This window comes from Phlebotomus papatasi, chromosome 2 (genome assembly GCF_024763615.1).
Source record: "Phlebotomus papatasi isolate M1 chromosome 2, Ppap_2.1, whole genome shotgun sequence".
NCBI lineage: Eukaryota > Metazoa > Arthropoda > Insecta > Diptera > Psychodidae > Phlebotomus > Phlebotomus papatasi.
In genome coordinates this window covers 34,068,996-34,096,455 of record NC_077223.1, presented here as the reverse complement: position 1 = coordinate 34,096,455, position 27,460 = coordinate 34,068,996, and the positions used below count along the sequence as shown (strand labels likewise).

Here is a 27,460-nt window from a genome sequence, read left to right as displayed (position 1 = left end):
TTTTTCCACTTCCGGTCAGAGAATTCCACTCGAAAATAGAAAATTTTCCAGGAATTGTGTGAATGCGCGAGCTTGTTAATTTTGATATATTTTTCGCATTCTGCTTGCAAAAATTCATCCTAAATCACTTGGATTTCCCATCCAAGGTCTTCACTGGTATAACCTTTCCACGACTTTCCACTTCCGGCTAAAAATTTCTATCCAAAACGAGAAAATTTTCAAGAAATCATGCAAGTGTCCGCATTCCGGAAGTTGCACATTTGTTCTTATCACGCTGACCAAAAATCGACTAGAATAAATTGGATGTCTAATCCACAACCCTTATTGGAATAATATTTTTTACGATTTTCCACCTTCGGCTGGAAATTTCTTCCAAAAAATAGACAATTTTCCAGAAGTTACATGAGTACGCGGACTTTGGAATTTTTATACTTTGTTGATCGTCATTGTGGCCAGAGATCTGCTCAAATTCCTAAAATGTGTTTTTTACATCACTTATTTGGAATACTTTCTTCAGGATCTTCAACTTCCGTTCCGACATTTCTGCTTAAAACCAAAAATTAGACTTATCATTTTTTTTTATTTTTTCTTACATGATCCTGAGGATGAATCACATGAACCTGTTGGCCTGAAAGCGGATTTGGGAAAGTCTAGCACGGAGAAAATTCCGACAGATCATCCCAAAGGCAAGTGACAAGAGGCAAGGAGGCAAGAGACAAAACAGCACCAGACAGCTTGAGAATAAGTGCAACAATTCCTGCCTCATTCGGTATTTTTAAGATATTGTGATTTTCTTTATTTTTTTATATGAAATAAAATGTAATTTAATTAAAAAAATGTTTTATTACTTAAAAAAGAAAAAAACGATTTTGAAAAACTCTTGCTAACACAGAAGTAACACTGGTGTTAACAAAATGGTAACAACTCTGGTAACAGAATGTTAACAGCGACAGCTAAAAATTTAGCTATTAGTTCCACTAGTGTCCACCATGAACGCAAAAGTGTCTCATTTTGGAACAAAAAGTCAGATGAATTTGTTAGGCAACCTAACAACTCTGTTAACAGAGTTGTTAACAGCTGGTTACCAACTGTTAACACCTGGTCAGTTGGGTGTATTAACATTACAGTAGACTCTTCGATATCCGGCTGACTGGGGGACAAAATGACATTTAGGTTTTTTGAATGATCAACGATTTTTCTATTTTGTGCAGTGTGAATTTATTTTCTGTCTGACAAAGAAAAAGAGAATTTTCTTCATGGTGTGCTTATGTTTCATTTTTTATCACAATTATGTATTAAAAACTTCGATACAATGTTAATAATACTTTAATTCACTCTGGACAAACCTCATGTTTAGTGAAAATAATTTTGAATATATCAACCGCCAGTGTTTGGCAGCTGTCACCCGGATATCGAAGTGCTGGATATCGAAGAGTCTACTGTACTTATGGACGTAATATTTTACGAGTGTCTCCCTAACAAAATTTTATTATTGGAGTGTCAATCCCAATCGTTGTGATAAGTTTTTTCCATAGAGTTGAAAAGGATTTCTGGCAAACAATATCAAGTAAAATTTAAGGTAAATGTTTGATATAAAGTGGAAAAGTGTTGTGTATAATCCTATATTTAAAGATTTTCTGAAAATTGTAGATTTTAAACTAATGTTTGTATATTTTTCAACATAGCCTAACTTTTGACTTCAAGATCAATGACACCTCCTAAAAGTGTAAAGAAAACAAAAAAAAAACACCAGCTATATTTCTGCCAGAGCGTAACGAAGGCCTTAAAGGTCATTATTGAAAATGGAATGAACTTGACGAAGGATTCTCAGCACATTCCTGTATCACACCACACTACACAGAAAGTCTCCGAATAAGGTATCTGGTCATAAATGATATCACAGTGCTTTGAAAAAGAAAACGCGAGAGGAAATTGTGAGGTGTACTTTCTATTCTGCTTAGTGTAGCTTTCTCATAACTAAAGATGATACTATGCTACAGTAGAGAAAATTATTTCAGTAACGCAATTCCAAACAGGGTTTTAAGAACGCAAGACCATCAAATCAGTCGTTCTACAGATTTTTAAGGAGGCATCCGGAAGTTGTTCAAAGATCAAACAAGTGAGACAAGAAAATTGAGGAAGATGAAATAGACAGAAGAGGAATAAATGAAGAAAAGTAGATCAAGAAAGAAGAAAACTTTAAAATAAGAAGAAAAAAAAGAAAAGAGGTGCAAAAGAAAATTAACTGTTCAAAAAAATTTAAATTATATATGTATTATAGTATTTAAATTATAGTATTTTACTTACATTCCCTTTCACTAAATTTTTTATTATCATTAATTTGGATTTCTAACACTTTTTAACTTGTGTCCATAAGTGTGTACATGAGCATCCATAAGTGTGTAAAAGTGTCCACAAGTGGAGAATTTGATATGATCAGAAGATCCAAATTATTTGGGGGGATTAGGGGAATATTTTAATTAATTCGCTGGAGGTTATCGAAAGGAGCTATATTAAAAAACTTACACTTAAAATTTCATTTCATTTAGTCAAAAAGAAAACGAATTACAAACCGTTATTTATACCCTTAATCTGTCCATATGTGTAGACTCGACCCTACATGAAAAATTAGACAATTAGAAAATAAGACCGTCTTCAGACTAGGGGAAAGCACGTTACCTTCGGACGACTCAAGCTTCGAACAATTCATTCTTTTCGATATGTTTTTAAAAAATTTGACCCACTATATTATATTTTAATAGCTAGCCCGATGCTTCAATTTTCCTTAAAAGAGTCAATGGGGTCAAATCCATATGGAACATAGAAAAAAGATTGAGTTGTTCGAAAGTTGAAAGCTTTCCCCTCTAGAGGTTTAGCCTAGTTTCCGAAGGTCTCAAAATCCTAAATAGCAACCAATTTAATTTGTTTTTCTGATTCAAATAGATTAATTCCGCTTAATAATCCATTTCTAAGTCAAAATTTTCCAGAAATTTTCGACTGATAAGAAATTAGAGAATTTAAGCCTTATGGCTAGGCTAAGCCTTAGATTTGAAGCCTGTATAAGGAGACATTCCTATGGATTTTATTTATTAAAATAGCCCACTCTTGCTCTGTCAGACACAAGAATATGAATAAATTCAAGGGGGAGATATTAGGGTTGGAAGTGGTGTACGGTTGAAAATGAAGTGCTTGGAAGTCTTTGGAAGTGGAAGTGCCCAAATATAAGATTTTTTCTGCCTAATTCCGTATTTTTCGAACTACGGTAATTTTTTTGAGATTTTCAATTCGAACGGCAGTGTAATTTGAAAAGATTTTTTTGACATTTTACAAGTTCGGTTATGACAATGAAATGGAGCAAATATGCTCAAATTTATTACAGCTTAATTTGGATAGTAATTTTTCCGAGGAAATATTCAGCTGAATAATAATTTTCCTTAATTTTTACATGAATTTCAAATTCAAAATTGCTCGTAAATACAGTAGACTCTCGCTAATTCGGCTCTTTTAAGATCCGGATTACTTTATAATTCAAGCAGAAGTTAAATTTGAAAAAAGTTTGTTGACATTTTTCAAGTTTGATAATGCGATTATCAAATGAAGCAAATATGCTAAAATTTGCTATGGTTTGTCTTAGTTTTGATGTTTTTTTGCGTTATTAAGAGGTTTTCATGAAATTTGTAATAGCAATGAGCATGTAAACTCAATATGAGTATGCATATCAACAAAAAATCGTTGCAGTTCAAATAGTTTGATGCCCTAATTTCTCTCTAATTCGGTTGACATATCGGTCCCAAATGCCCGAATTTGAGAGAGTCTACTGTAATGCCATAGGTATTGCAATTGTCTTTGAATCCTTGCTCTAAAAATGATTAAAAGTGGATTTGAAAATTATGTAATAGGGATTTATTCTTTGAAACATCAAATCCGTTTTAAACGGTCTCTAATATTGATGGTAATATTGTGAGTATCCTAATGGAAGAAATTTTTTCGATAACAGTTGAAGAGATTATTAAAATAATGGAAAATAGTACTTCGATCGTATTTCGCTTTGTAGAAAAGCTTGGATGGGTTTAAAAGCTCGCTACATGGGTACCATATTTTTCACGGAAAGGAATAAGAGGAACTGTATAAATGTGGCCATATTTCTCCTGATATGTTGCTATAAAGATCCTTTTCTGAATCTGGATTGATGACAGGTGATGAGAAATTTCTCTAATATAACAATAACGGAAAAGGTCTTGGAAAAAATAGCCAAGTTTGTTGCAAAAGTTAATTAGCAATTCTTAAAAAGCTTTTCCAAGAATGCAAAATGTTTTAATTTTCAAGGATTTTGGAGCCAAGGAGAGAATCAAGTTTAATAAAAAATTAAGACACTTCTAAAGTGTTGAATTAGTTGTTGTACTCGTACTTTTGGTCTCATACAGACTTTCAAACGCAATTTCAATTGTTACAAACTACAATACATTTTTTTTTTTAAATTCTCTTTTCCAAAAGTAGCTTCACTGGTCTCTTATGAAAATTCAAAATAAGTATGCAAGAATATCTGTCGCTAGAAATTTAAAATATAAGCAAAATGTTAATAATATACGTAATAATAAATTTCTTGAGATATTTTTTTAAAGTTTTCTTAACTAGATTTCTCATCAGATTAAATAAACTATTTATTTCTAAGTATGAGAAGTGCATGAAGTGCAGGAAGTGCTAGAAGTATTGCAGCATTTTCGAGAGCATTGCGAAATTTTGGAAGTGCGAAGGGCTATTCCATACAAATTGTGGAAGTGCCTGGAAGTGGTGTACACATTTTCACCCTAATATCTCCCCCTTGAATAAATTAGAAAAGTTAAAAAAGAAATTTTCGCGGATATTTTCAATCTTGCTATGTGGAAATGTTATCTGATTGCAGGCAAAGGCTCAATTCAGTCCACTCTAAATATGTAAATATCCACTAATAACTCAATAGTCATTGTCCCAGTCCTAGAATTTAAAATGCATCTTTAAAAAATTAAAAGAGCAATCTTGACCTTTTTTATTTTATGTTATTAGCATTTATTTTTATTTTGTAGTTTTTCCAATTTATTTTTTTCCATTTATTTCACTTTTTAACATTTTTTTGTGCCATTTGTATCTCATTTTCGTGGTAAACTCTTAGATGTCTCTTGTATTGCTCAGAATACCAACCCGTATAAGTGCAATAATTGCATTTATAAGGCGGATCAGCTTTCAAGTGCTCCTTCTTGATATGCCACTGAAAAGTTATTTAAAAAAGATTGAAATGGTTTCACCAGTAAAAAAAAAAGAATTCCCAAGATCATTAAAGAAATTATATAGAATTCTGAATTTCAAGTAAGCGCCTTCATCAAGAAATTCAAAACTATCACCAATGAAAATGCCCTACTATCCCTTACTTACTTTCAGTATTCGGAATTCCTTGTAACTCCGATCACAGTCTGCACATTTGAATCTCCGCTCCGTATGTGTTGCTATATGCAGCTTCAAGTACTTCTCAATTGGGAAGGATTTGCCACATCCTGGCTCCGGGCACATGAGAGCTTCATCTGTTTTTGCATGGGATCCTAAATGCTTCTTCAGCATGTACTTGTATTGGAAATCTTTTCCACAAATACTACAAGTTACGGGTTTTAATCGAGCTTTCTTTCCTCTCAAGTTCTGCAAAATTGATTATTATACCTTCTAAATATCTGTTTTAAAATGAAAGAAAAAGAAAAACTGAGAAAATTTACTCACTAGCATAATTAAATTTTTATGATCTACTTCGGCACCTTGACTGCCTTCGCCCTCTTGAGTCGCTCCATCCACAAAATTATGCCACTCACGCAAGTGGCAATCATATTCATTTTTGTCAGTGAATACGTGACTGCAGAAATCACATGCCAAGATTTCATCACTGTGATCAACTTTCATATGAGCCTGCAGGACAATTAATTAATGTATCAAATTTCACCATACATGCTTGTAAACACCAGTCTTAAGTTTAAAAAAGGTAGAAAATTTTTGTCAAGGGATACCGGGCAGAATGAGAAAAGGATAGAATTAAACAATGGGGTAGGGTAGAGTCAGCCCTTTTGGCCATGTAAGCACTTTTGGCCACCTAAAGTAAAATCACATTGTAAGGCAATTATAAGTTTATTTAGAACAGAAAAATGGGTCTTATTTCGTGACCTCTAATATAACGAATCAGAAAACCAGATTTGATTTTGTATCGACTTGATTAATTCTAAGTTATTGAAAGAAATTCTCGACAAGGTATCGCTAAAAAAAAAAACATGGGATTCTTAAGAAACTTGTAAATGTTAAGGGAAATTGTTTTGCATTATTTCATATTTTTGATGAAAATATTTGATGTTATTCAATGAAAGTCCACTTCTAAATTAACTAAATTTTATTGTGATATCATCCCTAATGAAATTTTCTAACAAATTAAATGAAAATCGGATGTGGCTAAAAGAGCTTACTTTTTTCGGCTGTGTAAGTACTTTTGGCCATTCATTTTCCCATACATTTTAGGGCAGAATCACATTGACAGTAAAATGCTCACCGTCAAAGCCCTCACCGTATTTCGTTGATTTACGCATTTTCATTGCAATTCTTAAGCAAATTCTCAATTACCGTGTTACATTATCTCATACTCGGTGGCACTAGGTGAAAATAATATAAGAAAATTGAAGAAATAAAACGAAAATGCGATAAACGGTGAGCAAAAAACTGTACGAAAAACTGTAGCAAAAAAATCCTACAGTTTTTCTTATTGCTTACCGTTTATCGCATTTTCGTTTTATTTATTCAATTTTCTTATACTATTTTCACCTAGTGCCACCGAGTATGAGACAAGGTAATATCGTAATGGAAAATTTGCGTAAGAATTGCAATGAAAATGCGTAAATCAACGAAATACGGTGAGGGCTTTGACGGTGACGGTGAGCATTTTACTGTCAATGTGATTCTGCCCTTACACTTGGCGCACCTCGCGGTTTTCAGTAAAACCAATCGCGACTTTTGACTGATTTTTACATCAAGTAGAAAATGTGCAAAAAGTCGTTTAAAATACTCTAATAATCACATAAAATTGGTGTTAAATAAGAATAGGACTTGTGCTGTGTATTTGTGAAAGTTTTCGAGAGCTATTTCTTCTATTTGTTTTTTACTGACCATTTTTTATTTTTTACTGCTCATTTTTAATTCTTTGCTGATCGCTTTTTAACTTTTTACTGATCATCTCGAATATTTCTACTGCTCATTTTAAATTTTTTACTGACCACTTTTTATTTTTTACTGACCACTTTTTGTTTTTTACTGATAATGTTTTACTTTTTACTGATCATGTTTAATTTTTTGCTTACCACTTTTAATTTTTTACTGATCTTTTTAAACTTTTTCCTCCCCTTTTTTTATTTTTTACTGATCATTTCGATTTTTTTGCTGACCAAATTTGACTTTTTACTGCTCGTTTATTCAATGCCTTATTTTTTTTAAATTCTATTGGAAACAAGTGGCCAAAAGTGCTCACAAAGTGGACAAAAGTACTGAAACATGCATAGTTGCATAAAATGCATTTTTCACTAAAATATCCAAAAAATATTGGGAATTCTCTTGGATTATTAGAAAGAAATGGCTTTAAGGTATCTTTGTACAAAATTTCATTTTATATAAATAAAGATTATAAAAATTACAAACACATGAAACCTTAAAGTGGCCAAAAGTACTTACTTCACCCTATATTAGTTTTCCTTGGGAAGATTAATGAGCAAACTACTATTTATTCGAAGTAATTAACTCTAAAAGTCTTTCTAGAAATATTTCATTTGCTGGCTAATTCTGCCCTGGTCTCCCGTGCTTATTTTTTTGGAGTATTGTTTGAAACCATGTGTAGGGGAAGGTTTTGCACCTTCGTAATGTTGCAGCTTCGTAAAAGTTGATTTTTTTCCAAGTTACTAGATGAATTTCATCCATGAACATATAATCTAAAAGCTACGCCTTTTTTCCTGGGTCCAAAAGGCAAAAATAAAAAATGGGCCTAAAATCGTAATTCTGATGTGTAATATTTTATGCATTTTTTCACACTTCAAGTGTCTTTTCGAAAAAGCAACTATTACAAGCTATAGAGGGTTTATTCGGGTTAATATTTACAGTGAAAATCTTTTGCTTGAAGGGGGTCGTTTTTGTGGGTGGAGGAAAATTCATAAAAATTACCACCCTTGCAGCTCGGGAAAATTGAATTTTGCAGCTTCGTAAAAACATCTGTCAAAATTACTGACCACCCAATTTAAGAATTCCTCACTCTTTTGGGTCACACTGTGCATGCCGCTCGGGATATTTGTCTCATCAGAGATTCCACTGAATAAATTCACAAGAAAAATTTGGGATATTAAACAATTTTCACTAAAATCTCGAAGGAAAACACGCACTTCCCCATCAAAATGAGACTTCATCAGATGTTTTTATTTCACTTCAAATTAAACATTAAGCCTGAATCTGCTTATGGTAGGTGTGATTCTTTCATTGCTCATGCGGTGCGTTTTGAGAATTTTTCATCCAATTTGCTTTGTTTTCAAGCGGAATTTTTCATATTTTATTTTAAATTAATCACTGGTAAGTCTAACTGTGTTATTTACACTTACACATTAAAATTTTAATATGATTCACATTAATTGTCGCTGGTGAGAGTCCAAATGTGTAATTTGTGTGTTTGAATCATTTTATATTCAAAATTTGATCTATTTGTTGATAAAAAGGTAGACTTGGCCCGCAAAATTTGATATAAATTGATTTATAGCATTAATGCGAAAAATTAATGCGATTTTCTCTTTAATTTTTTAATGTGACAAATATTTATGCTTTAGGTAAATTTAAACTTATTTTTGCAGACCAAGTCCACTGCTTTATCAATAAATAGAAAAACCCCAAATATTAAGTGACTCAAAGACACAAATAACATATTTGGACGCTCACAAGCGACAATTAATGTGAATCTCATTAAAAAATTTTAATGTGCAAGTGTGATAACGCCGTAAGAAACGCTGATGTTCAAAAAATGTTCTGTAAGACAGATTCGAGACGTTAGAGAAAAAACAAGGATTACAATAGGTGTGATAAGTGCTTTCTGATTTGTACAGTGATTAAACTAGACTGCTTATGGTAGATGTGATTCTTTAATTGCCACTTCGATCTATTTTGAGTATTACTCATTCAATTTTCCTTGTTTTAAAGTGGAACTTCCCACATTTCACTTTAAATTGGTGGCTGGTCATTTTTGAAATCTGTTACGTCCGCAATATGTTCTGTAAGACCAATTGGAGGTGTTAGAGAAAATCTGAGGATTACATTAGGTGTGATTATGAGAGAATCATACCTAACCAAGCTCTTAACTGACTGTCAGAATGCAAAGAAAAAATGGTTTTCCGAGTGTCAACACTGAGAGAAATCCGAAAAATTTAAAATAACATTCCGGAAATGTTAATTTTATCCTGCAGTATTGATCCAAAATAGGTGTAAATATCACCCTTTTTTAGGGGTTAAAGGTACCCTTTTTCATGTTAACTTTACCCTTAATAAGGTGTAAAATTAACATTAAAAAATGTTGATATATTTTTACATCTAAAATGTGTTAAAGTTATGAAGAAAAAAGTTAATCGCATCCTCTTCTTGAAAAAACAGTTCTTGAAAGTGAAAAAACATGTGTTAGAAAAATCGCTTAAAATTGATTTTTAATGCGTGATACCTCCTACAAATGGTGAAAATAAGTAGATGAAAGTTCCATCTAAGTAGTGATGCCCAAATTTTTGTGTCCGGTGTAATATTTTCGGGGATAACGAGGCCTACAGAGGTGCGAAAAAGTGGTACGAAGCTGAGTTAACCAGGGCACATTCGTAAAAAAAGCCGCTTCATTTTCATTTTCCTGTAGAGGAAAATCCAAGGACTTTCAGGAATTTTGTGAGGCAGAATTATGAACCCAATAAGTAAGAGAATTTTTTGATATAGTGATATAATTGATTCGATGTGTGTGGCATTCAGTAAAAAATCTTAAATCTTGGACTCCTTTTTTAATACGAACCTGCAAAACCTTCCCCTACTCTAACATTTCCAGAATCACAGGGAGTTCAAAAAAAAACTTTGGTAGAATTTGAAACTAATCAAAGAATATCAAATTTGTCATAGATAACAGTATCCGGGAGTTTTAAAAATATTAAGCAGAGAATTATGAAAATTTTATCCAATTACAAAAGAGAATAAACTCACCCTTAGCATGTGCGTGTAGACAAAAGCCTTATTGCAAAGAATGCATTTCATTCGCCTTCCTCTGTCCTTGGCATGATAAGTGAGTACGTGAAAGTCCAGAGATTGTGCCCAACGGTATGCCTTGTAGCATCCTTTAATTGAACACTTGAACGGCTTATCCTTGGTGTGGGTTATCATGTGAGTCTTCAGGGCTCCTTTTGAACTCAGTACCTTCCCACAAAGATCACAGAGTGCCAGATCACCGGATGGATCGCACAATTTAGTCTTATTTTCTATTTGGGGAATATTGGGAGAGAACATGTCATCTGCTTCTGGAAAATTATTACTACTCTCACTATCGTCACCAAAATCACCATCCTGTACATCCATCGATATAGGATTATCCTCCATTGTGTCCATTGGTGTATTTTCTAACTTTGGAACAATTGGTGAAACTATTTCTGCGTCTGGTATTTCTACAATATGAATATCGTTTGGTTCAGTTATTTCTTTCTTAATTTCCATCTCATTCATTTCTACTATTGCTATTTCTGGGCCTTGAGGATTCCTTTGAGACCCCAAAATATTTGCTGATGTGGCTTGATTTGAATTTCCTGCTCCATGAGCTCTTTCCCTGTGAAGCTTCATTGTTCGTTCTCCGGCAAATTTTCTCTCGCAAATATCACATTTTGGCCACTTTTTCTGCACAGGAAAACCCCTGTGGGTCATCATGTGCAATTTAAAGCCATATCTCCATGCAAAAACCTTCCCACAGATATTACATTTGAGTGGATGGTCCACTCTGTGAGTTTTTAAGTGTTCTTCCAAAGTAGAACTTGAACAAAATTTTCCACATTCTTGGCATCGCTTAAATTCTGTAGGACTCTTCATTCGCGATTCGGTTGACGAAATATTTTCATTGTGACTCCTCATGTGCCGCAAGAATTTGTATTTTTTCCGAAAATCCATTGAACAGAAATCACATTTGTAAATATCCTCAAGATCATGGGATTGCAGAACATGACGCTAGTAAAAGGATGAAAATATTTCATTCTCAAATGACTAAAACTACAAGAGACAACAATTACAATAGGGGAGACCGGGGCAGATTAGCCACGTATAGTATTAGATAGTGGTACCGGTGGTATCTTATAGTTTGTCTTCGAAGGAACATTGAGGAAACCACTCTTTATTCTAAACTAAATATATAGGGGAGACTGGGGCAAAATTTGTCAAAATGAAAATTTCAATATTCACTATTTTCTGAAATAAAAGAGACTGAGGCATGGAATTTTTTTTACAGATAGCCTTCATGAACCTTCATAAATTTACAAAATTTCAAGGGATTCGAGGAAGGATTATGTAAAATAAATAATAATGAAATTTTGAGCCCTTTTTTTGGGAATATTTGGCTTACAGAAAATATCAATACTGATTAACTCAATTTAAGCACATTTCTCGTTATGATAGAGAAAAATTATCTTCGACAAAGAGGAATAAATTTCCTATAAAAATATGCCTATTTAATATTTTTAACGTTTGTATATATATATATTTTTTTTAACAATTTTGTGTAATAACCATTTTATTTATATCCGAAATTTTTAGTGCAAAATTTCTGAGAAATAGTAATTCTACGTTTCTATAATGCTCAGACTGCTCAGAGTAATTAGCTCTGTTTCTCATAATTATAAGAATGGCTTCACACATAAACCTTGTCTTGAATTTAATAAGGATATTAAAAAGGGGTGGCTAAGCGTCCGAGGCTTTCAAATTGCTCGAACTCCCGAGAAGGAGCTCTGCTTTATATTCTTTTTAGAAATTTTTGGGTGCAAAAAAGATTAAATGTCCAATTGAGAGAGAGTCTACTGTAAGTCAATAGCTCTTAATATTTCATTTTTATATGAGCTAAAAAACTGAAAAAAGCGGAAAACGGTATTATAAAAATAGTGTGATTACTGTTACGTTACGTCACCGATTGTGACCGATGCAGTCAGGTTCAGAATTACAAGACCTTACAAAAAGAAATCCAAATTTAACCAAATCCATTGAAAATTAGGTCCTCTAGGGAGGGGAACACTTAACTTGCAATAATATAATTTGAATGGAAATTTTTCTGGTGATAGGTGTCGACAACGACATGTTCAGCGGGACTAGGCTCCAAAACATATCCAAAAATGAACGAATCCAGAAAAGCTTAAGGATAATATAGGGGAACGTGGGGCACCTTTGAAATTGGGATTTTTCTCCTATGTTTAAGTGGAACTGAGTCATATCATAATGTAATTCAGCTTCTAAATCTATTTTTACAGCTAATTTATATCACGATAAAGCTCAATTTCATTTGAAAATAGGTGAAAAATCGCAATTTCGAAAGTGCCCTACTTCCCCCTAAGTTATTTCCGGACAAAAATTATTTATCGATTCATTGCCAGTTCAAAACGTATTGGAACCAGTTCAGGTTTACCAGGAATTTCAAGACCTTCCCAACGAGCTTAAACATGGCTCCATTTGGTTGAGAAATTCGCTCTCTAAAAATCCTTTTTAACCTTTAACCTTGAAACCCCGTTATTAGGAATGATGATTCAACGGTAATTTCGTATATGGATGAAATGCCGTTTACAAAAAATTCCAAAATAACATGGTCTTGGAGGTGAAGGGGAGAGATGAGAGAAAATTAGATCCAAAGTCTATCACTAACCGTTTGGCCTGTAAGGCCGGCTTCGGACTAGAGATTTAGCCCAGTTCCCGAATGTCTCCAAATCTTAAATTGCGAGCAATTTTATTGCTTTTCGAGAACCTAATAGGTCATTTGTCCTTAATAATCCAATCCTAAGTTGATAAAAAATTAGAGTAGTTAAGCCATATAGCTAAACCTTAGGTCTGAAGCCCATATAGCGGTGGGAACACACAGACGGATAAACAGGGTGACGTCAAATAACTCTAAACTTCAGATATCCAAAATTCAAGCAAAATACGATCCCTTTAGGGGGAGGGAGTTAGGTAATTTTATTAAAATCTAGTGAATATACTAAACGCTATACAAAAATACAAGACAATTTTCCGAGTTTTGGAAATAATGCCTTCTTAAAATGAAAATCTAAAAAAGTGTCTCAAATATACCGGCTTTCCCCTAATACAATACTCTCTCTATGGAGTTCTAGCAATAAATTTTTTTTCTGCTTTTTAAAGAAAACAAAAAATTGAGATGAGGAAATTGAGATCGGAAATTTTCGTTATGTTAAACGTTAAAGGATGTCATGAAAATAAATTACGTGAAAATTGTTTTATATCATTTCTCTTTCCCATTAGGTCAAACAGAACACTTCCGGAAAAAATGGGTGGACTCTTAATAATTTATCATGTAATTAATAGCATTAGGAATGGACTTATTCTTGGATTACCTTTAAATTGGTGAAATTGAGAAAGGATTTCTCACAGAGTTCGCATTTGAAGAGAGAATCAGTGGGCTTGGGCAGGGATTCTTTTAAAGGGCTATTGTCATTCCGGACCTGAAAGTGAATATTTAGTAAATTAGTAATCAACACAACAAATTAAGATAATGTAACTAACATCTTTCAGGGCATAATTATGAAAATTCTGTGAAGTCCTCCAGACACTCCCAGTCTCCTCGAATACCCGGATAACCTCATCGAGAACAGCCCTGGAGAAAGCCGGACTGTCTTTGCAGTCCTTGAAGTGATCCTCATAGTTGTATCTCACACATGTATAACTGCCTAGCTCCTGGTAGAAATGTTTGACCAGGAATAGCCGGTGTTTCAGGCTCCAAGCATCCAAATTATTCACCATCCTTTTTAGCACAACATTACACGCGACGAAAACGTAAACACTCTCCTCCTAAGTCAACTGAAGAAACCTGCCATCAGCTCAACTTCCCCTCATTTGTTGTAGAAACCATTCAACTGTTCTGCAGAAAACCGATTGGAAACCCATCAACAGAATCCAATGCACCAAGCAATTGGGTGAGTGCTCGATTTCTTTATTTTATTCATTTTGCAAATTCCAAAATTTATTTGTAGAGTTTTTGTCGTTTGTTCGGAAACGGATCATCGATATTATGACCTTTCATGTGCCTCCTGAATGATCCTGCATGCCACACTCCGTAATTACATATATGACACTTATACCGTGGATCCTCTTTTAAATGAACTTGCTTAATATGTCTCTGAAATTCATAGAGTTACTGTGTTATCACACTTGCACATTAAAATTTTAATATGATTCACATTAATTGTCGCTGGTGAGAGTCCAAATGTGTAATTTGTGTGTTTGAATCATTTTATATTTAAAATTTGATCTATTTGTTGATAAAAAGGTAGACTTCGTCCGCAAAATTTGATGTAAATTGATTTATAGCATTAATGCGATTTTCTCTTTAATTTTTTAATGTGAAAAAAATTATGCTTTAGGTAAAATTAAATTTATTTTTGCAGGCTAAGTCCACTTCTTTATCAATAAATAGAAAAACCCCAAATATTAAGTGACTCAAAGACACAAATAACATATTTGGACGCTCATAAGCGACAATTAATGTGAATCTCATTAAAAAAAAATTAATGTGCAAGTGTGATAACGCCGTTATACTTAGTTTTTTTCTTCAGTATGAAATTTTTATCAAAGAAAATCACCTTCATTTGACTCCGATCCTTGTAATCCTTGTCGCAATGAGCACATTTATATCTCTGATCAGTGTGCCTCAACAAATGCAATTTCAAGTATTTGTCAATTGGAAAGGATCTTCCACATCCTTCATGAGGACACATAAGAGCTTCATCTGATTTTGCATGGGATTTCATGTGTGCTTTCATATTTTGTTTGTACTTGAAGGTTTTTCCACAAACCAAACATATCGAAATAGGTTTTTGCTTTCGCGGCGGCTTATTTCTCTGCCAAAAGAGTATTATCTTTAGTCAAATCTTTTAAAAAATGCATTTTTAATTAAATTTGAGAAATTGTCGAATTATCAATGTGAATTCATTTAAAATTAAACAACAATTTTAACTTACTTTCCTTTCGATGATATTAAGAAGAGCGTTATCTTCAGAAGTGTGCCATTCGCGCTGATGATAATCATATTCCTTCTCTTGTGTGAAAACTCTATCGCAGAGTTTACAGTAGAAGACGTCGTCACAGTGGTTTTCCAACAAATGATTCTGCAACATGAGCAATTATATTCAGTGCAGTAATAATATGCAAGAAATGAAAAATCTTACCTTCAGTAAATAATTATAAACGTAAGTTTTGTCACAAATGTCACATTTGTAATGCCTGCCCCTATTATCCCCATGAGCCGTCATCTTGTGCCACTGATATGAACCAGACCATCTGTAGGCTCTATTGCATCCAGGAACTGGACACTTGAATGGCTGATCGTCTGAATGAGTTTTCATATGACTGGTTAATCCTTTTCTAGTGTGCATGATTTTTCCACATATATCACAGAGTCCTGGTAATTCAAGAAAATCGAGCGTTCGAGCAGAATCTTCGTGTTCTGTGACTTTCGCTAGAGCATTATTAAAGAATTCATCTCCACCCGGGAAGTCATCACTACTCTCACTGTCTTCAATGATAAATTCCACAGGCGCATCTTCAAATACTATTGAACCGCTAGGGTCATCCAAAGTTTTACTCTCTTCAGTAGGAAGTTCCAATGGAAGGACTACTACTGATTCAGTACACAATTCATTTATGGTTGGATCTTCAGTATAATCCAAATATTCTACAGTTTCTACCATTTCCTCAATATCATCAATCTTCTCTTCAACCTTGATTTCCAAATCTTCTGGATCAGGACTGTGTTCTATAATCACATTAAATTTTTTGCTCTTTGTTACTGACGAATGGGATTTTTCAATGTGAACCTTAAGCGTTCGCTGGCCAGCCATTTCTTGCCCACAAATCCCACAGGTGGGCCAGTTTCTTTTTTCCACTATTCCCTTATGCTTCATTCTGTGCAATTTGAAGTTACACTCCCAGGTGAAAACTCTTGTACAGATCTCACACTTATATTGTGGCTTCTCACTATGAGTTGCAATGTGCTATTAAAAGGAATTTATTTGATTCAAAATTATTAAAGATCTACCTCTACTCATTTATGTTATAAATAAGATTTTACAAAAAAAACTCAAATGTAATCATTTCTATTCTAAGTAATGCAAGACAATTTCGCAAAACCAATAAAGGTTGAGCCAGTAAACAGATTTCCTTGTAGATTTCCATTGCAGTAGACTCTCGCACAATCGGGCGAAAAATGTTGTTGGCAACTTTCTCCCTTGATTTTGAAGCAAATTTACTCTACTGTATTAAAAAGGAGTCATTGGATTAAGTAGGAGAAGAGTTATCCAATCATTTACCAGTAAGCTATATGAAACTTTTATCAAGAAAGGACAATGAACAGAAATGGTTCATTTTGTAGGTATTGGTATGATTTAAAAATTACAAGACCCGAGCCAAAAAGGATTGTCAGTCCTTGGAAAATTAAGTCAAAATCCTTGGAGTCTCTCGAATATATATATATATATATATCTCTTTAGAAGGAACTTATAGTCCATTACGTCAAGTTTCCTGTATATGAAGGCGAAGGTTCTTAAAAATGTGTAATTTGTTGTTAATAAAGAACGATTTCTAGGCAAAGAAAAAAGGAACATTTTCCTTAAACAAATCCTATTCCTATCCCTTCATTTCACCTCAGAGATGATTTGTTCTCATAAATCTTTAAATATCCTTTATTTCTACGAAAAGGATTACATGAAATAACTTTCTTCTTCAAGAGATTCCCTAGAAAGCTATGCAAGCCATTGTAGGCCATTGTAATAGGCGTTGACCTCAAGACAGACCTAGATTCAGGTGGCTGAATCAAATTCAGAATCTTGCCCTGGAGTGCCTTGGGATCGAACCTGAACATCTTCCTGAAGTGGCGGAGGATCGACAAGCGTGGGATGCTAAATTGAATGTCATGAGCTGGCGACCCCAATAGGGTTGGGTTAAGCGGTTAAAAATGATTATGATGAACTTTCTTCTTCACAATAATATTGTCTTTCAAAAAAGAGCTAGGGGCTGCTGAAGATCTTAGAATCGAAAAGGTACCGTTACCATGAAATATTAAAGAAAAAATTCAGAGTACAATGAACTAATGAGAATATTTTTGCTGTGAATTTATTATTTCAAGTTTTCAGGTAACAGTATGTTTTTAGCACCCCACGATCTTAAAAAAAACTAAACTATTTTTCCAAGGAGGATATTTCTGTATAGGAGACAAGTTTCTATATGCATAATCCTTTTTATGAATTTGAATTGAAGGACATTTAAGGATTTATGAGAAACATCTGGAAAATTACAAAGTAATGAAGTGATGAAAAGATAGAGTTAAGATTTGTTCTAGGAAAATCTTCCTATGTCCTCCTCTACAAATTGTTCTTTGACATCAACAACCTAAGTACGACAAACCGTTATTGTAAATGTGAGATTAAAATAACCGAGGTCTTGGAAATCGGGCAAAGTAGCGCGACTGGTGGTGGTGGCCCAACAAGGATTCTCTTGTTAAGGGTGCGTTTGTACTCCCAGCTTAAGTTCAACTGATCGTCTGCAAGAGCGTTATGCCAAAGGAAGGCATGAGTGCTCCATGTCCATAGTCTTATGCACATCGAAAGCCATGTTTACTATTGGACGGTAAAGATGCACACCCTTCATCTCCCACTCAGAGGGCTAACCCTAGGGACAAGGCACATTGTGTACCCAATCAGTCTTTAGGAATTCAAAATAACGGCAGGATCTTTAGCCGCGGAACCGATTCGTCTTACATAAAGAATAGAATTTTGTTAAATAATTTAACTGGTATCTTGAGCATAAATGTTTTATCGTTTTATGCTCTACTCTAGTTCTTTTTATACATTTTTTTTGGGATGGTTCCAGAACAAAAATTGTTATCTTTGCCAATACCTTTTCAATGGTTTAAGTTTCATTCGTGGAGAAAGTTTGAACCGTTTCGTCCATTGTCCTTCCTTTAGGTTGCTTCTGTGGTATGATTATTCTATTTTAGAATAAAAAATTGTATTGCGGAAACTGAATTCGATAAACTAATTGGTTAACATTAAATGTGGACTAATATTGACTAAAATTGAAAGAAAATAGTTTGATTAAAATTATTGTGGTTCTCTTTCCATCATTTGCGTACTACGTATACACACTGAGAGAAATCCGAAAAAGTTAAGATAACATTCCGGAAATGTTAATTTTACCCTGCATTATTGATCCAAGATCGGTGTAAATATTACCCTTTTTAGGTGTATTATGGGTTAAAGTTACCCTTTTCATGTTGATTTTACCCTCAGAAGGTGTAAAATTAACATTAAAAAATGTTGATATATTTTTACACCTAAAGTGTTGAATTTCTGATTTTCGAATTTTTTTCTCAGAGCATGAATTCAGAAAAACCGTCTAAATCTACACGATATCATTTTTTCTTAGAATTCAAATTTGAAATCTAAAAAAAAAATAAATATCCAAAATCAACAATATCAGTTACCTACCTCGTAATAAGTCGAGTTCGTGCACATTTTTCCGCACTCCTCACACTGCTTAAATTTTTGGAAATGATCCACTTTGGCTTTCGATTCAACAACATCCTGATGGTTCTTCATGTGCATGAGGAAAGTGTGCTTCTTCAAGAGATTCACGGAACATTCATCACACTTATAGGCATCTTCCAACTCATGTGAATCCAAAACATGACGCTTAAAAATACAAAGGAAATACTTATTTAGAGAAAAAAAATATATTCAAATTGAATTTGCAATTACCTTCAAATTACTGAGATATAGGAAAGATTTCCTGCACATTTCGCATTTGAGCTCAGATCTAGTGGGATTGTTCAAGTCCATCTTTCCTGAGTTTCTGTCTTTACGGACCTTTAAAAAAAAAACGAATAATTAATATTTAAGTACATTTGAGGTATGACAATACCTCTTGTAGCGGTGAATTTTCAATTTTCCTAAAATGATCTATTCGGATGCATCCAGTTTGCTCAAAATGCCTGATGATCTCAGTTGCAGCGTCCTCAGAAAAGTCTGGACAATTTTCGTTGTTACCGTAATGGTTTTCGTAGCTTTTCTTCAAGCACGCAAAATTGCCTAGTTCCTGATAGAAGTGTTTAATCAGGAAGATTCTCTGTTTGAGGGTGTAATGCTCCAAATTATTAACCATCTTTTTTATCAACTTGATTTCGCACGATTTGCACAATCCAAATAACAAATCTCGTCACATTATTTATCAAGAAAACCTTTCAAAAGCACAATTCCCCTTTATTTCACGTTGAACCGTTTTAGAACCGATTCATAAAAAATCCAAGGTTAACATCTATTCGCCGTGTGCTCGTTTCTAGTTTTTAAAAGCAGACCGGTATAGCGCAATTTATTGTAAGTGGCCATATTAAGCATCCATAATTTTTATAGTTTTTGTTCAACCCTTTGAATCGACAAAAAATCGCTTGTTCACTATTTCATATTAAAATAAAAGTTTATTTAATCTTTTAATAGAGAAATAAAGCCGAAAAAAATTTCTGCACATGCATTTTTTATATTTAAAAATAGTTTTTCACTGTAGGGAAAATTGCGCTACCTTTGTATCACTCAATCTTCAGACCACTCCATTTTCTCCTTTCTTTCTATATTCTTTCTTAACTGATTTTACCAATGGTTTTTTTTCAGGAGATTTAAGGCATTGGACTAGATATAAAAATATAATATCGTAATTGGTCAAATTTATTAAAAACATATTGAAAAAAGTGAGTCGTTCGAAGCTTGAGTCGTCCGAAGGTAGCGCACATCCCCCTAGTGTATAAAAATAGAAAATTGGCATAAAATGCCACTTCAATCTTTCAAAAGTTAAATGAACTGAAACTTTTTACAGAAATTTTTCGACGTAATGTACGGAAATTTTAATTGAATACGAACTGATAAAAACTATAATGCTAATATTATATAGTAATTATTTTTCTTTTTTTTTAGCATGTTTTGAAATTTCACAATATTAAAATATTTTTTCCATAAATATTTACCTCTATAGGGTGATTTAGATCCCATAAATACAGTGCCCGCTTTGTAATCCGGATGATTGGGAGACAATATGACAGATGACCTCTTCGTAACCCGGATGAATTTTTTGAATTTGTTCAACATCTCGAAAATTATAATGCAAGGTTTTTTTGTAGAATTAGAACAAAAGTTTTAAAGAAGATTATAAAAAGACATAATTAGAAAATTTTATGCTATTATACACAGAGAGCGACAATCAGAACAAGTGATTCCCAACCACAATTTTAACCCAAGTAGAGACCGGAAAAAATCCTGTCTCCACCCGGGATCGAACTGGGGTCTTTTCGCTGTCTAGGCGAATGCTCTACCAACTGAGCTATGGGGACACACTGGCTCTGACTGTCTTTTTGCCACTGATCTTGATTAATTATTAAACAAGAACATCACAGGATAATTCATTTTCATTGGTGAAGAAGACACATGCATACATGACATCAAAAATAATTTAAATGTAACCGTCGATCTCGTCCGGATTACGCCGATCCGGATTAGAGAACGGGCACTGTACTTGCCGAAGTTAAGCTATTTTCTTAAGTATTCCCCTTTTCGAATTTGACCCTAATTTCGCTTGTACTTTACTCCAAGTTCTATAGCGTACATTGGTAAACATTTTAGTAATAGTGATAAGTAAAAATGAAATATGACAAGAAAAAAGAAAACGAAAATTGGTAAGTGATGAAATATTATTGACATAGAGAAAATTAAGAAATTACGAACCATATTTCACTTACCAAAATGGATTTTATTAGTTGGCTAAATTGAATTTTTGACTTAAACTTATTTACTTACCAAAAATGACTTAAGGTAGCAATTTTTATTTCCTTAAAAAATGAGGTATTTTTCAGCATCCCACTTATTATTAATTCAGTTTATTATAAAATCCAAATTCACATTTTCCAAAATTATGTGGATGTACCCTACTTAACAGTAGTAGTAACTTAGTAACAGATTATAAAAACCCTTTGAAATAAAAAAAAAGTCATTTTAAATGAATTTTTGAGAATTCAAAATTATATTATAATAATTTTTTGGTTTTTATTTATAAGACATCTGAATTTTCTATTTCATCCAGTACATAATGTTTAAAATTTTGTCCGTCTTTTGAGGATTGGCTCAAAAGCATTATGACATTTCCTCATGTGTCTGTGGTATGGTCGACGATACCAAACTTTATAAGGGCATATATTGCATTGATAAATTGGTTCTTCCTTGAGATGAACTTTCTGCATGTGAGTCTGTAATAGAAAGAGAAAAACCAGTGATAAGTGCTGATAAGCTTATGATAGCTTAGATTCTTTACAAGGTGACCTCGAAATACGTGCAACTCGGGGAGTTTGCAACACAGAATGCGTGAAAATTCGATTGAGTTGAATTTCAAAGGTAAAGAATTGCTTCGAGTGAATTATTCTTGTCATCCAAAATGGATAAAATTGGCTCGACGCAATTCTTTATCCTCAAAATTCTTTGCCCTCAAAATTCAACTCACAATCGAATTTTCATGCATTCCGAGTTGCAAGCACCTCGAGTTTCAAGCTCTCCAAGGGCGCCTATAAAGAATATCAGTTACCATAAGCTTATCTGGGCTCATTACTGGTCATTTTCTATTTTAAATAGTTTGAGTACAAAATGCTAGCGGAAGAAAAAAACTTCATTGAAATCAGTTAATAAACATTAGAGATAGAGTCTGGTCAATTTCGGTGTATGTAGTAAATTCTCAATTACTACTGATACAAAATACTAAAATTTCATTTAAATCGCTTCAGAAACATCGAAGATATGATCCGGTCAGGTTATTTTCCTTAATTGTTCGAATTGGGCTAGATCGAGGGCAAAGTGCGACCCACCATTGGAAAGCCTTCGACCTTTGCTACAATTAAAATTTTCAAATATCGATTTTTTGATTAATTGGACCTACGATCAAATCGGATGAAAATGGGGGGGGGGGTTGTTCAAGTAGTAGTAGAATTTTACGAGAGCTTTACAAAACTTTGTTAACCGAAATCAGAGAGATCGAGGCTTAAGTGGCGCAAACACCTGAGGAACGACCCTCAGACACCACTGCACTGCCTGGGCGCTCGTTACGTACTGAGGGACTGGCCGAGCAATGAGCGAATATCTCGCCTCGAGGTGCACGCTATGCTCGTGTGGGACATACCGTTATGGTGTAAACTCTATGGGTAAGCCACAGCAGAGGGATTTTACGCTTATCGTGGCTTTTCGTCTAACAACTTATAGCTCTGTGGTCAGGGAGGTCGCGGTACTTTAAGTTTGATACTGTTCGAAAGTTCTTAGGACCAGCTACAACATATTAAAATTTGAGATCGATCCATGCCATAGAGATTGAGTTATTCAGAAAACAAATTTTGGTGGTATTCCAAAATGGATATTTAACCTTTGCTGAAAACCCCTTGTCGATATATCCCGTTCTCTCACCAAAGGCGTTTGTGCAGAATAGAATCGACGGGACGGACGACCGGACGGCCACGAAAATCGATTTTTAGTGGGTGTGATATTCGTGATCTATGAGAGTCAAAACGTGTGCATACAAATTTTGAGCCCGATCCGACGAGTTTGCATTTCATTTTGAACCACAAAATCTGAGATTGTAAAAAATCTCAGCTAAAATAGTACGTAGGATTGTTAAAAATCTCATAGTAATCAAAGTAAAGAGAACTTACCACCAATCCATGACGAACTTTAAAATTACATTCGCAATGGGCGCATGTGTAATATTTGCGATTTTTGTGTGTGGCAATATGCAGTTGCAAGTGCTTTTTAATTGGGAAGGATTTGCCACATCCTGGCTCTGGACACTTAAGAGCTTCCTCGGCTTTCTCATGAATTTTCACATGTTTCTTAAGCAAATTTGAGACTTTGTATGTTTTCCCACAGATAACACAAGGAAATTGAGTCACTGTTTTCTTTTGAGTTTTCGTAGGAAAATAAAATAAAATTAATATATTAAAATAAAAAAAAAACTTATTTTTCGTAAAATACCTTTTTAATTTTGTTGCAATTCTTTGTGTGACTATCATGTTCCTCTTCCTCCAAAAATACTTCACCACATTTTTCGCACTCATGTATTTTATCGGAATGAATCTCCTTCAAATGTTTCTGCAATATAAGGAGATATGAAATTGTTGGGCATTTAACATTCGCAAAATAAAAGAAAAAAAGCATTACCTTCAATAAATAGGCAAATGCGAAAATTTTATGGCAGAAACTGCAAGAATGTTTGGCGTTACTGCCGTTATTATGGGACATTTCATGCAACTTCAAAGATCCTGGCCATCTGTACGCACGATAGCAACCTTTCACAGTACACTTATGCTGAAGCTCATCACTATGGAGTTTCATGTGGTTATTTAAATGATTTTTGTTACTGTTTCCATAATTTTTAATTACTTTTCCACATAAGTGGCAAAGAACAGTAGAACTGGATTTCTTGTTTTTTTGAATTTTTGATTCTTTTTTGGATTCTGTGGAAGTTCCAACTCCAATATCAGTAAAGAATAAGTCATCAGGGATTCCATCACTGCCCTCATTTCTTTCATTAGCAAATGCTTCGCTAGTGTCTGGAGTATTTAAGGCTCCATCTATTAATGAATCAATTTCTGCATCTGTGGTTTTAAGCGTTTTAAACATTGATCCTGAATTCGGTTCAACGGTCTCAGACATGTTGGAGAGGTTATGAAAATTTCCAAAGTTTTCTGATTCTGAGAGATTATTCATACTGATATCTTCACTAGTTAATATTTCTACCGTATTTTCAAGTTTAATACTGTCTATTGTGTCATTCACTGCGTTTGGATGTGATGGAATATCAATGGACTGAGCGCGGTTCTCCTTATTAGGTCCTGCTTTAATATTCATTTCCTGAAAGTTCCTTTCATTGATTATTGAAGAATGAGCTTTTTCCATGTGAAGCTTTAGAGTTCGTTCACCGCCCATTTTCAGTCCACAAATTTCACAAGTGGGATATACATATGTATTCAAATTTATATTATGCATCACCATGTGCAATTTCAAACCACATTCCCAAGTATATGATTTTCCACAGATATTACATTGATATACGCTGTATTCTTTACTGTGGATTTGTCTGTGCTGTACCAGAAAATTAATACATTTTCTCATTCAAAATCGATTTTGAGATCAAGATCGAGATAGAGACAAAAAGAAATTTAATTAATTAGATTATTGATCAATTACAATATCAGTGACCTACCTTATCATAGATCGAGTTTGAAATAAATTTTCCGCAATATTCGCACTGTTTTATTTTAGTCAGCGGACCAAAGCTTGAGAAAGGTGTTGCATTTCCGTGGCTTCTCATATGTTCAATGTACCTGAACCTGGTTCTGCAATCCACAGAACAGATGTCACATTTGAAAATGTCCTCCAGTTCATGGGATTGCAAAATGTGATACTGAAAAGACACATAAGCTTAAAAGTAAGACCATCGGAAAGATATCAAAGGGTGTTTTTCAATACCTTTAAATTGTTGTGGTTCAGGAAATCCTTGCTGCACATCTCACATTCGTATGAAGTCCCAAAAGGAATAGGCGTTGTACTTCCTGATTTCCTCTGGGGAGGATACTAGGGTGTATTGTATATCATTTAAATGAAATATTTCAGGAGATGAGAAATGAGTTGAAATTGATACCTTCTGTAAGTTCGGATTCTGTATTTTTGGTTCTGGGAGACTCTTATCAGATTGGTTGCAGACACTGCCAGTCTGTTCGAAAAGCCAGATAATCTTAATGAGGACATCTTTGGAGAATTCTGGACTGTCCTTCGTTTTCCCATAATAATCTTCATAATTATCCTTTACACACGCATAATTCCCCAACTCCTGATAGAACTGCTTGACTAGGAAAATCCTGTGCTTTAGGCTGTATGACTCCATAATCACACTCACATTAACTTTTCCACAAAATAACAAAAGCACGCGAAATTCCGAAACCTATCAACAGAATAAGGTAAAGTACCCTATTCGACCGGTTCCTCTATTCGACCGGTAGATTTATTTATTCAATTTAATTATATTTGCTATAATATTTTGTGTATGATCTAACATTAATAGGTCAATTATTCTTTAAATAATACGAATCAGTGACAAATTCATAGAAATTGATGAAATTCACCATCAAATATTCAAAAATTGACCCACCGGTCGAATAGAGGAACCCGGTCGAGTAAGGGTACTTTACCTTACCAAGACTTTGAAATTTACCGATTACCGATTGCGACCATGTGCCGCTCCGGCCGCTCCACACTCCACAGTCTACACTCTCAAGGAACTTTCGTCGAAGTATCTGCAGCAGCTGAGAGGATGGGACTCAAGGTTAACGAAGGTAAAACGAAGTACATGGTCACTGGCGACACAGCATCCAGATCCCGTGTCATAATGTCACCTGGACGAGTGAAATTTTGAGGTTGTTAAGGACTTTAAATACATTCGGATCGGAGTAGAAGTTTCTTTGCACTCTCGTCGATATTTCGATCCAGAAACGTCTCGCGGTCAACAAAGATCAAAATATACAGAACCATACTGAAGCTAGTCATAACGAATGATCTGGAAACAGTACCGTTGACCCGCACAGAAAAGGCTGCTGATCTTTGAGACGGATCATACGACAAATCTACGGGCCTTTCAATGAGGAAACTACAGGGGAATTCCGAATAAGGATTAACCACGAACTGGAGGAGTTTTATGGACAGTCCGACATATTATGGCCTCTATTCGGGAGAGAAGACTGCACAGAAAAAAATATTTTGTAAAAATGTTCGTAAATGTTTGTGAATTCCTATGGGGGACTTACGAAATGCTCGTAAATCGTATAACCCCACAAACAAGTTCGTAAAGCTTTGTACTTTTTTCACAAACATTGTTCGTAACATGATCACTTGACGAGCATTTTTTGTACTTTTACAAACATTTGTAAGTAAATGTTCGTAAACACACAAAAAATGTTTGTAAAATTTTGTCACTTGTTCGTAAATGTTCGTAATATATTCGTCAGATAAACAAAACGAACAAATGAGAAAATTTTACAAACATTATGTGTTTACGAACATTTACGAACAAATGTTTGTAAAAGTACAAAAAATGCTTGTCAAGTGATCATGTTATAACAAATGTTTGTGAAAAAGTACAAAGCTTTACGAACTTGTTTGTGGGTTATACGATTTACGAGCATTTCTTAAGTCCCCCAGGACTTTATAAATTACTTAGGAATTCACAAACATTTACGAACATTTTTACAAAATATTTTTTTCTGTGTGAGCTGGCTCGGTCACATCTGCCGTATGCCAGAAGAGAGGATGTCTAGGAAATTGTATGAGTGAAATCCGGAGGCGACGAGTAGGAGGAGGCGTCCCCGGACAAGATGGAAAAATATAGTGGACGATGTCCTCAAAACCTTTGAATCGTGTGGAATGGCGAGGTGTTGTGCAGGAGGCCTTGTCTCTTAAAGGGACGTAAGTGGCCATTTAAGTATTTAAGTAAGTAATGTGCTGGCATACTTACGACTAATGTCCAGAAACGATTAAGCTCGTTCATAGCCAAGTTATTTCCTGACACACTACATACGAGGCTTAACATTTGCTGGAACTCACTAAACATAAGTTTCGTGGGTTTTAATGCAGATATTTCTACTGAAATTCACTAGTAGTCCTTTGAAAATGAAAATACTTTTAACACTTGGAAGGACCCCAGTGGCAGCCGCTGCCAATTTTGTTTTAAATTTTATTTTTCATGATGAAGAATGTATCATTTCGCTAGGAGATCTGATTGAATGCGTGCATAATTTATCTGTCTATTTTCTCGTTATAAAATTTTTAATAAAAGATAAATATTAATGTAAATATATTGCAAAAACAAAAAAAAACTGCACTCTGAAGGACCAAGTGGCAGTTGTTGCCATATGCATTTTATATGGGAGTTTGACGTCCTGCAGATGTAATTTTCTTGATTGTTATGCCCAGCGCACAATAACTTTTGTTTTGTAAACATATTTTTGACATTTTAGTGAGAGTGAATGAAATGTAGATCTAGTCATCTCGCTCATTCTTATAGACAATTTTGAAAACATTTTTATAAACAAAAGTTA

The 27,460-nt window shown here is 34.1% G+C and overlaps 3 protein-coding genes across 3 annotated transcripts; all 3 read right to left on the bottom strand.

The window, feature by feature from the left end:
* Positions 1-5,022: 5,022 nt before the first annotated feature.
* Positions 5,023-14,152, bottom strand: LOC129803565 (zinc finger protein 227-like). The gene is made up of 6 exons (XM_055850234.1): positions 13,807-14,152; positions 13,638-13,745; positions 10,255-11,259; positions 5,746-5,928; positions 5,410-5,667; positions 5,023-5,245 (listed from the first exon to the last, which is right to left on the bottom strand). The coding sequence occupies exons 1-6, from the start codon at positions 14,041-14,043 to the stop codon at positions 5,093-5,095; spliced, it is 1,944 nt and encodes a 647-aa protein (XP_055706209.1). The 5' UTR covers positions 14,044-14,152; the 3' UTR covers positions 5,023-5,092.
* A 60-nt stretch (positions 14,153-14,212) lies between these two features.
* LOC129803566 (zinc finger protein 62 homolog) lies at positions 14,213-19,542 on the bottom strand. The gene is made up of 7 exons (XM_055850235.1): positions 19,216-19,542; positions 19,053-19,160; positions 18,783-18,986; positions 15,468-16,292; positions 15,261-15,407; positions 14,883-15,140; positions 14,213-14,419 (listed from the first exon to the last, which is right to left on the bottom strand). The coding sequence occupies exons 1-7, from the start codon at positions 19,453-19,455 to the stop codon at positions 14,264-14,266; spliced, it is 1,938 nt and encodes a 645-aa protein (XP_055706210.1). The 5' UTR covers positions 19,456-19,542; the 3' UTR covers positions 14,213-14,263.
* Positions 19,543-21,327: 1,785 nt separating this feature from the next.
* LOC129803563 (gastrula zinc finger protein xFG20-1-like) lies at positions 21,328-25,319 on the bottom strand. Its single transcript, XM_055850225.1, has 7 exons — positions 25,012-25,319; positions 24,840-24,944; positions 24,574-24,774; positions 23,529-24,452; positions 23,343-23,459; positions 23,024-23,266; positions 21,328-21,580 (listed from the first exon to the last, which is right to left on the bottom strand). Exons 1-7 carry the CDS (start codon positions 25,252-25,254, stop codon positions 21,428-21,430), a joined length of 1,986 nt encoding a protein of 661 aa, XP_055706200.1. The 5' UTR covers positions 25,255-25,319; the 3' UTR covers positions 21,328-21,427.
* Positions 25,320-27,460: the final 2,141 nt, after the last annotated feature.

What these genes read in the sequence shown, in the direction of transcription:
- LOC129803566 (XM_055850235.1), bottom strand. Translation starts at nt 19,455, where the DNA reads ATGGTTAATAATTTGGAGCATTACACCCTCAAACAGAGAATCTTCCTG. An exon ending in TTTATAATTATTTACTGAAG is followed by an intron (nt 15,408 to 15,467) that starts GTAAGATTTTTC and finishes CTCATGTTGCAG; the next exon opens with AATCATTTGTTGGAAAACCA. An exon ending in TTAATATCATCGAAAGGAAA is followed by an intron (nt 15,141 to 15,260) that starts GTAAGTTAAAAT and finishes CTCTTTTGGCAG; the next exon opens with AGAAATAAGCCGCCGCGAAA.
- LOC129803565 (XM_055850234.1), bottom strand. Translation starts at nt 14,043, where the DNA reads ATGGTGAATAATTTGGATGCTTGGAGCCTGAAACACCGGCTATTCCTG. An exon ending in TCTACACGCACATGCTAAGG is followed by an intron (nt 5,929 to 10,254) that starts GTGAGTTTATTC and finishes ATTGTCCTGCAG; the next exon opens with GCTCATATGAAAGTTGATCA. An exon ending in AGGAATTCCGAATACTGAAA is followed by an intron (nt 5,246 to 5,409) that starts GTAAGTAAGGGA and finishes ATAACTTTTCAG; the next exon opens with TGGCATATCAAGAAGGAGCA.
- LOC129803563 (XM_055850225.1), bottom strand. Translation starts at nt 25,254, where the DNA reads ATGGAGTCATACAGCCTAAAGCACAGGATTTTCCTAGTCAAGCAGTTC. An exon ending in TGAACCACAACAATTTAAAG is followed by an intron (nt 24,775 to 24,839) that starts GTATTGAAAAAC and finishes GTGTCTTTTCAG; the next exon opens with TATCACATTTTGCAATCCCA. An exon ending in ATTGCAACAAAATTAAAAAG is followed by an intron (nt 23,267 to 23,342) that starts GTATTTTACGAA and finishes AAAACTCAAAAG; the next exon opens with AAAACAGTGACTCAATTTCC.